The sequence below is a fragment of the Pleurodeles waltl genome, chromosome 3_1 (genome assembly GCF_031143425.1).
Source record: "Pleurodeles waltl isolate 20211129_DDA chromosome 3_1, aPleWal1.hap1.20221129, whole genome shotgun sequence".
Classification (NCBI taxonomy): Eukaryota; Metazoa; Chordata; class Amphibia; order Caudata; family Salamandridae; genus Pleurodeles; species Pleurodeles waltl.
Genome location: NC_090440.1, coordinates 236,486,254 through 236,498,291, shown reverse-complemented (window position 1 = coordinate 236,498,291; position 12,038 = coordinate 236,486,254). Strand labels below are relative to the sequence as shown.

The 12,038-nt window shown below is 44.4% G+C and overlaps 1 protein-coding gene across 1 annotated transcript; it reads right to left on the bottom strand.

Annotated features, from left to right (window-relative positions):
* Positions 1-250: 250 nt before the first annotated feature.
* PCLAF (PCNA clamp associated factor) lies at positions 251-10,855 on the bottom strand. The gene is made up of 4 exons (XM_069222302.1): positions 10,698-10,855; positions 8,955-9,041; positions 1,519-2,152; positions 251-473 (listed from the first exon to the last, which is right to left on the bottom strand). Exons 1-4 carry the CDS (start codon positions 10,747-10,749, stop codon positions 407-409), a joined length of 840 nt encoding a protein of 279 aa, XP_069078403.1. The 5' UTR covers positions 10,750-10,855; the 3' UTR covers positions 251-406.
* Positions 10,856-12,038: the final 1,183 nt, after the last annotated feature.

Below are 12,038 nucleotides of genomic sequence, written 5' to 3'. Positions count from 1 at the left end.
TTCTCTGAAAAGTATAATGGAGCATCAGGTGAATAAATTAACGGACTTGAAAAAGCAACTTGTAATCGGCCGTAAAAAGATGCAACATTCGAGCACGTTTTGGTCAATTGCTATTACACCCATTAGAAAAGAAGGCACCAATTTGGGGAGGGACGAACTCGACTGCTCCCGACAAAGCATGATTGCAATAGCAGCAGTAATACCATGGACAAAAAGGAGCCTTTTATTAGCAATTAGAGTAAGCCACAGGTGTTATATATTTTTTTATTTAACATGTTAAACGTCATAAACTGTACAAAGCTCGAATGGTGTGCACTAAAAAAAAAATGTATATACAAATTTACATTTGAAGAGTTCAGGAACTGACCAACAAATCTAGCAAGTACTAGTACGTATTAGGATTTCATCAGTCGTCTCTCTTATTGGAGCCTTCACCTTCATCATCCGATGGTTCAGGGGAGAGTGGACGAGACCTGCAGGGTAGAAGAAATGATTTTATGTACAGCTGAAGACACCAATAACTAGCATATTGAATCGTCTCCACTGCACTAATTGGCACCCAAGGGGGCGGCTTGTTTTGATCAAAGCTTTTTCCGTGAGCTACATGGAAGACGCAAAAATCCTACCTTATCAATTCTACAAAATGGTCTTTAATATCACCGATTTCAAGATAAAGAAATTGAGACCTCCTATCAAGAAGTTATGTAGATTCTATGAAAAGAAAGATTCTATGTGTAGTCATTTACAATTTTACGGCATTTCCCCCAAAGATCCTGCACTTTCCTGTATTGCACCCACCCACGACCATTTATTTGCACCTCCCCTCCTCTCACCCTCCAGCTCGGCTTTTTGGCAGGATGAATGAGGAAGGTATCAAACCCCTCATCGCCAATTCACACCAAAACTGCTTAATGACAAGCCATCTCCAATTACACACACACACACACCCACCCACCCCATTTACAAGTACCCTGACAACTTGACTGCAGAACACAACCAGGCAACCATCAAATGCTCGGCGCACACTGGCTTTCTATACCACGCGATACTTGAGCTACCAGATATACCAACCTGGGACAATAACTATTTACAATACCCAACAAAATACCAGTAGAATACCCCTAAGAGTATGATGCACTGTAAGGAGAAAGTTAAATAGCCCACTTTGGCGTCTTTCAGGGAAAGGTGACCGAAGTAGGTTTACAGCAGTAAAAGGGCGGTATAACACTAATGAACATGCAAGAGGAGCATATGTGCCATACAGCCTGCAGTAACCTGTTGTAACTAAAGCAAACACCACAAGCCCTTGTAAGAAAGCTTGGCATAAAATTAGGTCAGCAGTATTAGTGCAGCTTGATAGTTGCTTGAGCTACCCCTGCATAATTCAAAGTAGCTGCATAATATGAAGTTAGTTTTGCAAACTAGTATTAAATTGGTGCAAAGTTGTATCAGGTTATATGAACTTCATCCACAGTTGGTTTGAAAACCTCACAATCGTCAATGAAAGTGGAAACTTACTTTCGTTGTGCCTTTGGGTCACTTTCATCTGCTCCCTCGTCGTCGGAAACCTCACGATTCTTTGATTTGCCCGATCCACTACCGCCTTCTCCCTCATCGTCTGAAGACACGCGGTTCTTTTTCTTTGGTCTGCTGGCTTCTTCTCTTTCTTCTACATCATCATCCGATACCACGCAGTTCTTCTTCGAGTGCGACGCCTGCACAGATCCACTGCCTCCTGCACCTTCGTCATCCGAAGACAATTGTTTTTTCTTAGACTTGGCTGCTTTGCCAGCTCTACTTCCTCCCGCGCCTTCATCCGAGCCTTTACGCTTCTTTTTCTTGGATTTCTCAGTTTTGCCAGACCCACTGCCCCCAGCACCTTCATCATCCGAGGGCATGCTCTTTTTCTTCGATTTGACTGCTTTGCTCGATCCACTGGATTCTGCATTTTCATCATCCGAGATCACGTGTTTTTTCTTCTTGGATTTTGCCTTTCCCGACCCACTTCCTCCTGCTTCATCGTCAGAGGGTTGACGATTCTCTTTCTCTGGTCTGATCATGGGTGGGCCGCCAAAGAAGTCACCAATACCTTTCTGCCATGTGGGTATGGGTCGCACGCACACTGGATTACCTCCAGCATATTTACCCTCACCTGAAAGAATAAAGGTTTTGTTAGAAGCTCTCTCGGGCATCTTGCACTATATTAACGTCTATTAGTAATTTGTGATATCAGAGTACCTGCTTCGCAAAGTAAACCAAGCCTGCAAACATTTCTGCACCCTGCAGATACGAGATAAGGATACTAGCAAAAGGAGATATTCGGCTCAGATATGTGAATGGGGGGTGGGGGGGTTCTAGGGGGGTAGGCTAAAGCAGGCTGCAAACCTACGAGGTCTGGTATTCGCGTCTGGAACATTACGAGAATGTCAAAGCCACATTTTAATAAGTATTGCAATAAAGCGTCTGACAAACCCTCAAGTGTGACATATTTTTCACCCCGCTGTCTTTGGTTGAAATTGAAGTGTAGTTTGACGGCCAATTCTTGATTAAGTGACCTCCCCAAGACATGTCAAACGCGCCAATGCACTCCTGAATACTCTGCGTGCTCAAACAATCATGCACCTGCATCATCCTACAAGGGGGCACAGCTCCGGCTGAAGACTTATATTACAGCAACTAGGATGCTCCAGACTTAAAAGGAATTGCACCCACCATACCAAGTAAGGTACAGTAACAGATTTAGCTCAATACCTTGTGTGTAACCAAAGATCTTTGAATTTGCCATATTTGGTATCGTCCAGAGTACTATTCAGACATATTTGCTCCATCGAGTAAACCGACCTTACAGATCAGCTCTTAAAACCAATTCGGAGTAGGAATAAAAAAATAAAATAAAAAAAATACACACCACACACACACTTTGCAGAGCAGGGAACGTCGACACAAACGAAGGTAATCTCAGTGCTGCCCTGAAGCTCAAGTGATATGAATGTAGACTCAGTGATTTGGCCGTTTAGTTGCAGAGTCCAGGCTTCAAAAGGTCATTAAGAAGAGCAAACTATGCACTACAGTATCTGATCAATAACTAGACATTCGGAGGCTTGAATTTCAAGAGCCAGTGTGTGGACTTAAATGACTAGAAACTGAAGGAGCTGAAAACACTTAATGGGTCCGTTCTGCTGGAGGTAGCTCCACTGAGGAGGCTACAAGGGGCAAACGAGCCAATATCATAAGCACTGGATGAGGCAAAGGGCCACAGCTGCATACTCCGCTATTAAACAACCGTGTTCTGTAGATTGACAACAAGCAGCACGTTGCAAGCCAGTCACACTGAAAACATTGGTAATCTGACCAGGCTGCATACCTACCTACATAAAAGTCAGAGGTTTAACCTGATAACAGGCAATTTTTTTTTTTTTTTGTAAACGACATTAGTGGTATAATGAGGTAGGTGGCATCCTGAACCACCACCTGGGGCGGCACTGACTGACTGGGCTCCTCTCATGATTGAGCCTTGAAGTGCTACTTTGCCTAATTTTATTGTTCTGTTGGAGTGGACACTTTCTACAGGTGTTTTGAACCCTTTGGTTTCAGACACTGGTCTTATGACAAGCTGCAAGAGGTGCTCCACGTCAAAGCTTGATTGTAGTCATGGGGAACGTGGACTCCTAGGGGTCCAAACTTTCCCTCTGGGAACACCACCTGCGGTTCCTACTCAGGTTTTACAGGGAGGGAGGGGGATGAATCTACTAAAACGGCCCTTCTGAAGAAAACAGCAGTCATTCCAGTCCCACTGGAGGAACGGGCATCTGTTCATTGCTGACTGCCCCATCCAAGTGTTATGTGGATTACAGATTACCTCCGAGCAGAAGCAACAACATTGGTGCTGATGACATCGCTAGGTAGAGCCTATTTATTTTGATGTGTCTACAAGGAACTGCAGAAATAAAAAACGCTGCTTAGATTACTTCTGCTGGCAGAGGTCTGAAGTGCAGCTGATCAGTGTGCACAATTAATTCAACATGGCAGCGAGTTAGCCACGAATGACCGGAGTGTTATCTGCTGCGGGTTTGGAATGTGACATTAAATCAGCCGTGTACAACACCTTCTAGGAGAAGTACAACAGTCATTCCTGGCTGGTTGAGGCTGTGGTAAGGAGGTTTGGCATTTCATAAGGACCAGGCATAACGTGGTTAATAAGACCCAACGTGGCGAGTCATGTAACAGAGCAGCAAGTTGAAGGAGGAATCCGTGAAATGGTCACCTGCAGCTAGAGCAGACAGGCAGAAACCGATTGGATGATTAGCATTTCGCACAAGTTTTGTTTGATCAGTTGTCTTGTTGGATCAAGGTATTGAGGGTGAGTGGATCTGGCAAAGACTTTACAGGTCACGAATAAGATGAAAAAGGCGTTCAACTGCTTTATAACATTCCACGACAAATAGGTGTTCCCATACATATATGCCCAGTTAAACTAGTCACTACTAACCATAAACTTCAGGGCAGATGAGCAGACTTTGTAAAGTCAACACACCACTTAGCCAATAGAAATGCACACCAATAGTTAAAGCTTCAGCACCACGTAATGCAACATGGTATATTTGCAGAGTCTACATTGACGAGAAGAGTAAAGAAGTTCAATAGGAATCCGATAAACCTAATCCTATAAGAATAACGAAGCATCCGATCAGAAAATACTTAATGGTGAATAATAGGGAGGTGGAGAATAAAACGAGTTGAAGGCAATAAGGCTCTTAGTAGTCCAACGGATGTGAATGAAGGTCAAACACTCTCGGAAGCCGTGGGTGAGGACAAGCCTGATCGCGATCAGTTGAAAGCAACTGTTATAGACCAGACTAATGGCAGAAGTTTCACAAAAGGCACGTAAGGTGGGTGTGCAGGTAGAATTGCAAGCACACTGTGAGATATGGTGACCTATAATGGCCTCACCTGGGAATGGAGCAAAATGTATAGAGTCAGGGCTAGGTATAAAGTCACAGGAAGACCGTTAAGGGTTTACGGTAGACACTGGGGTTGAGTATAATATGGCGAGTGATAAGCCTATGGGTATGAATGGAGATACAAGACGCCACTGTGCTGTGTTATCAGAATATTTAAACGGTGAGAAAGATCCTCTAACCCAGGGGTCTTCAACCTTTAATCGTGCAAGCAACTTCAGATTTGTGAAAAATGTCCCGCGATACTCCCTTATTTATGGATTAGATAACCGCATACAAAAAAAAATACAAAAAATAAACCGGCCACTTAAACACTGCCCCTAGAGTGCCCAGTCCTAATGGATTAAGTACAAGCCATTAAAGGCAAAGGAATATGCCTCTGGGAAAGATTGGGGGGGGGGGTAGGGTATGTGGTCTGCTAAAATCAGTGTTGCCCCTTTACTCTTCTTTGTAAATCACCCGTGATAGGTGTGTTAACGATTTCATGACCTTAGAGGCAATATATAGGAAGGGACTTCTTTATGCGAGCTAGAAGCAAACACTCATTTTCGGGCTAGTTACCCTAAAATCCATTTGTTGATCTCCAGAAGCGGTCACTGCCCTAACAATAGGGTGATGCACTCTGTATAGTGCAGGTAAACCTACTACTGCAGCCATCCCTGTTTCTTTAACTATATCTCGGAGAGAGAGAGAGAGAGAGAGAGAGAGAAAAAAAAAAAAAAAAAAAAAAAACAACACACACACACACACACCACAACAACAACAACCACGAAGAGATTGAGCCTGGAAGTCGAGTGCCTCTAAAGAAAAAAAAAGGGGGGGGGGGGGGAATCCAAACCCACCCCAAGAGAAGCTAGTCAAAAAGAGGAAAGAAACAACTTGAAGGGGGGGGGGGGGTCGAAGAAAAAAAAATGAATACAAAGGGAGGTAATGAGGAAGAGGAAAAGAAATGAGGTAAGGAAAGGTAGGAAAGATGGAATATGAGGGAATCAAGAAAGGAGAGGATGGAAGAATAGACATGAAGGAAGGCGAAGGAAGTGTATGAATTGAAGAACAACTGAAGGAAACAAAAAAAAAAATGGATAGGACTACAAAGAGAAGGAACACCAAAGTAATAAAATAGGAAACAAAGGAAGGATAGAACAGCAAATAAAGAAAAAAAAATACAAAATAAAAAGGACAGCGTAGGATATGGGTACCTGCAAAGATTCTTTTGGTGGTGGTGGGGGCAAAAATGTTAGTATGCGATGTGACCAAGGGCTAGGCGGAACTTTCTCATGTGTATGACTTAATGAACTATGATTTCACCATTGGCATAGTTGCAGGGTGGTTCTGCATGCTGTCCCAGGGGCCACGTGAAGCCCCAGGTCGTACTTCGATTATCATTTGAGTAAGTGATAGAAGAGAATGAAAGCTGAAATGGGAATAATAAAAAGGAAAAAGAATTAAAGAAAAAAGCAATTGAAAAAAAAAATGAATGGGAATAAAGAATGAACGAAACAGTGTGCTCTGACAGAAGGCATGCATTAGTTGTTTGAGTAATGCTTCTCATCAGTGAGACTTTCTCCCTGCAAACATGTCTCAGGCCTACCACTGCCTGTGTGAAGTTTTAAACTGCCATGCCGACCTGGCAAGTGCATCAACTTGTCAGATCCAAATTTGCATTTTTACTGCATGTACATCAGCCCTAAGGTAGGCCCAAGGCTGCCCCATGGGCGATGTGCAGTGCATTTAAAAGGTAGGACAGGCACTGGTGTGTTTTACACATCCGGATAGTGAAATACTGCGTAGCTCTTCAACAGGGTAAAATGGAGATTGCCTTGAAAGGTCTTTTAAGTGTAATTTGCCAGTGAAAACAGATAAGGACATGGAGTTTGAGGTCTCTGAACTAATTTTATTTAATAGAGAAAATATATATTTATTTTGGGGAAGTTTTTTTTTTTTTTAATTTAAAATTTCTAAAAGTGGCATTTTCAAACTTAACATTTTCTTTCTTAACCAATATGTGCCTGTCTGTCTGTGGAATACACATAGGGTGAGGATGGCAGTTGGGCTGTTTGTGCTCAGTCACAGAGGGAGCAGAGGTGTGCCCTGCATATCCCGACGGGTCTTCCTGAGCTAGAGTGATGGAAGAAGGTAACACTTGCACCTGAATAGGGCTGTTCTCGTCTTCGCACAAAGCAGTCTCCAACCCCATGGAGTGTCTGGGGCCAGGGCAGGAACGGCAGAAAGGGGGTATAAGTACTGGACCTCTAAACCAACTGTTCTCCTTTTGGACGGAGGACATTCTGCCAGGAAGAAGAGTGATGCTGTAGGAGGGACTTTCACTGCCTATTGCTTTGCTGGCCTGCTGCTTCCATCCTGGAGTGAGGACGGGACTTTGCTTTCTACATTCTGCTTCCAAAAAGGTCGCCAAGGGCTTGACTGAGCTTGCTTCCTGTTGAGAAATCTCAGCAACATCAAAGACGTCATCTGCCAACACCGGGGCCCTCTTAGAGTCCTGACTTACCAAGTGGTGTCAAATCTAGTTCCTGGCCTTCAGGACTGAGTTCTGGTGCAACCAAGAAAAAAAAACCTACACCACTGTCAAGCTCTACACTGTTGCCTGTAGAAGAGCTGTGGCCCCAACTGAGTGCAACGACAGACACGGTAGACAGCACCTCCCACATTCCGCCGCAGTGAGTCCAGAGCGCTGCATCACCGACATTCGAGGCACCTGGAGCCAGACAGCACCTGTGGCCATCACCGCATTGTGAAGCTGACACCTCGCGTCTTGTCCGGCTGGATTCATCAACCTCATCCTGCTGTAAGGAACCAACGCCTCACTGCCAACACACCACCTCCCCTGCAATTGTAAGAAACCAACGCCTTCACTCCCCTGCGTAGCAGTAGAGAACTGACACCTCATTGGCTCCAGCAACACCTCACCTCCAAAACCCAGTGAAACGTCTTTTCTTGACTGGTCCGCACTCCCTTGCGAGTGGTGTTGGACTGTTGGGAACGACTCATTCAAGACGTTGTGATAGCTCCAGTTGGAACTATTGTGTTTCAAAGCTCTTTACTAAGATTTAATCTTTGTAAATTCTTATCTTTACTTGTGTGTTGGATTTTTGTTTTGGTCGTGTTTTACTCGGATAAATATTGGCTATTTTTCCAAACTAAGGAGTAAGAAGCAGAGGATTCAAACAAAAGGCAGGTCTATGCAGAAATAAACTAGAAGCTATGCCACACAGAACTAAAAAAATGTATTTAAGTACAACAGCTATAGCCAAGTGACAATGCTGCGACAACCCATGTGCCAAAAGCAACAACCAGAGCTAGTGCTCAAGAACCGCAATGTTTCTCCCTATTCCACATATCCAATGAAAGTATACTGGAGACATTTATCTGGTGGACACAAAGCGTCAGGACAACAATGAGCAATACCGACCTCCTGGACGCACTTCACATATTGTACTGAGCAACCGCACACGGGTCTGGCAGTTCAAAAATCCCTCCCATGACAATAAGTCAAGCTAGCAAACCTGTTGTGTAGTATAAAGTTTCGGGAATGTGCAACGTCAGAAGCAGTGCAACCATCACATGTATTAACCCGCTTACCTGTCCCTATAGCGAAAAAAAAAATCCAAGGAATAGTTTGGGTTGACTGCCCTTCATTTATCAAATCAACACTTGGAAGCAAGTTTGGCCACAGAGCATGCACGGACAGAGGGAAGATTACTGAAACATGCTGGCTTCCGTTCTGAACTCGCCAGTAGTTTCTCGTGGCACCAATAAAGTATGAGTGAACAAGTTATATTAAGTTAACTCTGGAAATCTCAGGGACGCTATTCTATCCATTTATCTTCTGGTAGTCTATGCTATTTTTCCGGGGCCCTGAAATTGTAATGTAACATAACTCATGACTAGCTGAATAGCAGACATTAAGTAGTAAGAGGTGGCATTTAAAGATAGTTATTTGGATGCAGGAAAGTGGCTAAAATAGAAAGAACTTACCCTTCTTCGAGGTCGGGGAGGTGGATGAGTTGGCGGGAGAACCGCTGCTAGCACCCAGCGACTTCCGAGGAGCTCGAGCGGCAACAGCTGTACAAAGATAACACAAGTTGATCAGCCGTCGATACGGCGTTGTATACAAGTACTTAGGAATGCAAGCTCAACTGTACGGTATTCATTGCAAGTTTAATTTTGGCGTATTTGAGAGTTCCAATAAATGACACACTTTGAAGTCAGTGGTATAACAAAGCAGTTGCCAGCTCTAGGGGAGCTGGGCGTGGGTTAAAGTACGAAAATACTAAGCGGAAGTATACATTAAAGGAGACTGAGTGATCATCGGGGACGCGGGATGGCGCTCACGGCTGGTGTGGATTTGGCGGGCAGACGTCCCGCCAAACAGATTTCGCCCCGCCCTTCAATACGACGTGCAGAGGGAGGGAGCACAGGGAAGCTACTTTACACATTCCATTAAAGATCACCACAGCACCAGGAGTTGGGCCTGCGACAAACCACCACATGAATGGAGAAAGCTGGGATTGAGGAACGTAAACTACGGGTGCAGGCCACAGCGGCCCCAACGTAGTACTATGCAAAATGAGTAATTGTAAAGCCTGCTTAAATATGGCTCGTTTTCAGAAAAATCGGGCAAGTTTACACAATTTTGATGTGAAGGCTGACGTGTAATGAGTAGCAAAAAAAGCGCAATGGGGCTGCAATGCAAGGAAAGAAAATAAGCGTTCCCCTGACGAGCACTGGTGGAGTAAAAAAATATAGCAATGTCATTCTCTTGGCCTCGATGCCATTGCCGACCCTGCTTGTATTACAGCAGAGATACAAGCCAGTAATTCCCCGTTTGTCGTGGGACAGTTTGTAAAGGGGGTCTCTTGTGGGACAGGTTGTCACGGCAGGTTATAATCTTTCTGTACGGGATCTACATTCGGGTCCACTGCAGATTCGTCTGTCGAATTACAGTAGCCGCGGTTCTGTCCTACCAACGGGATAAATCTTCACAGCCCTTCCGCGGTAGCGGCAGTACTATGAGCAATTACAAGTGTGCACCCGTCAAGGAGTCCGATTATGGGAAGGCTCGCACTGGGAAAGAAAAAAAAAATGATATTGGGCACCAAATTAAAAGTGTCCCCTGTTTAATAGTTAGGCCTAAAAGTGATCCATGTTAGCCAAGCGGGGGCAGTTTTGAACCTGTTAAGACAAGCTGGATACGTGTTTGCAAAGTATGCAAGTAAAGTTTGTTTTAATATCAGTGAAATCAAGAGTAAACACTGGCACAAAGATCATAAAACCGACCCACAGGTCTGCCGAACCAGTCCTTCGGGGGCAATGTAATAGCCATATATGCTAGTACGACCCTGCGCATAGTTGTTTCACTAAGATACCCACCCGTTACAATATTGCCCCCACACCCACATTTGCCACGGTCGGTGATACTACTCAAAAGCTACTGAAGCGACTCTAGCCTGCCTTCCTGGACGTATGTGTGTGTGTGCGCATATACACACACACACAGACTTTGCTTCATTTTCACTTTCTTGTTTGAAGTGGGTGCGTGTAACGCGCCATTCCCACTTTAGTTAGGATGGTCAGATGTATGTATTGGTAAAGATACAAGAACAAACTGAAGCGCTCCACTCTACCATCCGAACTCAACTTCTAGACACACAGAGGGAAAACCGTTCCAGCGTTCTCCAAAATGCAACACAGATGCCTCACTCGGCCCAAGGAGCTTACCTTTGCGGTAACTACCGGTACTATTGACAGTATCTGCCTTCGTTCGCACCATGACGTCAAGGGCACCGCGCCGACACGCAAAAAGCAGACACAACAACTCTTCTCAAAACTTGAGCGCGAAATGCGACAGAACGCGCGCCCGCCGATGTTTTAAACAGCCCAGTGCTGTGCTCACTCATTGGTTTACTGAGGAGTGACGTCTCCGTCTCAACCAATAGAAATTTCCGCTTCACGAGCGTCGAGGTCCGAATGGGAGTGCCTTCGCGATCAATCGTGGGTTCTGCTGAAGACTACCGGAGCACCCGTCTGGTTGGCATGTATGTGGACCGTCTCCGACACCAAGGAATGCATCTGTCGCAGAAAACCACGGTCAGACGTCTCGTTCCAATGAAAAGGACGACGACTGTGCCTAAATATATTAAAACACTCAGTTACGAATTCTGTATAACATTTCGTCAAATTTTCATTGGTAAAAAAGCGTAAAACAAAGTGGACTAATGAACTCACGTAAAAAAAATATTCTTTTATCAGCGGGTCCCTTTTCTCGGCTGCTCCTGTTGTAGAGAAATTGGACCTATTCCAATATGGCGTCGAACGTACCAAACGGTAACAATAACTTTTGTACATTTAATTTCTTTCTGGAATCTAGGGTGTCCGTAAACAGAAGAAAAACTAAGGGATCAGTGTGGTTATCAGAAGGAGCCAATGTTCTACATCCAGTTGAGGTATAGATTTTGCTAGTTAGGAAGGCGGAATAAAGCTCCCCTTAGACTTCCCGCTCTCAGGCCCCTTCATTTCTCAGCCTGAGGGACTAGCGCCGAGAGAGGGAGGGAAATTGACATTCAGAAGCCCACGCAGCAGTCCCAGAACAATACAATCAACCAAAACTAAAGCATCAGGATCAATACTCTTAACCTCTGAACTTCTGTCCCCACTGTACCAAGCCATTTTTTGACTACTGGGGAGTAGTTCGTGCTTAGCCCTTCATAACCTTCTGTCCACATAAGGTACCCACTAAATTTGCACCCTTTTTACCCCATCATCTTGGGGGTTCTAAAGGTACCCAGGGTTTGTGGATTCCCTGGAGGGGCCCAAGAAGATAGCAAGATATAGCTAACATTTGATTTTTTTGGAGGAAAAATTGGGAAAATAAGGCATCAACAAAGGGTTTGCTGTGCTAAAGTCACAATTTCCCAGCTTCCAGGAACAGACAAGAGCTGAATCAAATAACCTATTTTTTACCATAGTTCTGGTCTCTTGCAGATAGGCAGTTCATTTTTCCTATTTTTTGTGTTTTCGACCTACTTCTACTTTGTGGTGGAAACCAGGAAAGTTACAGAT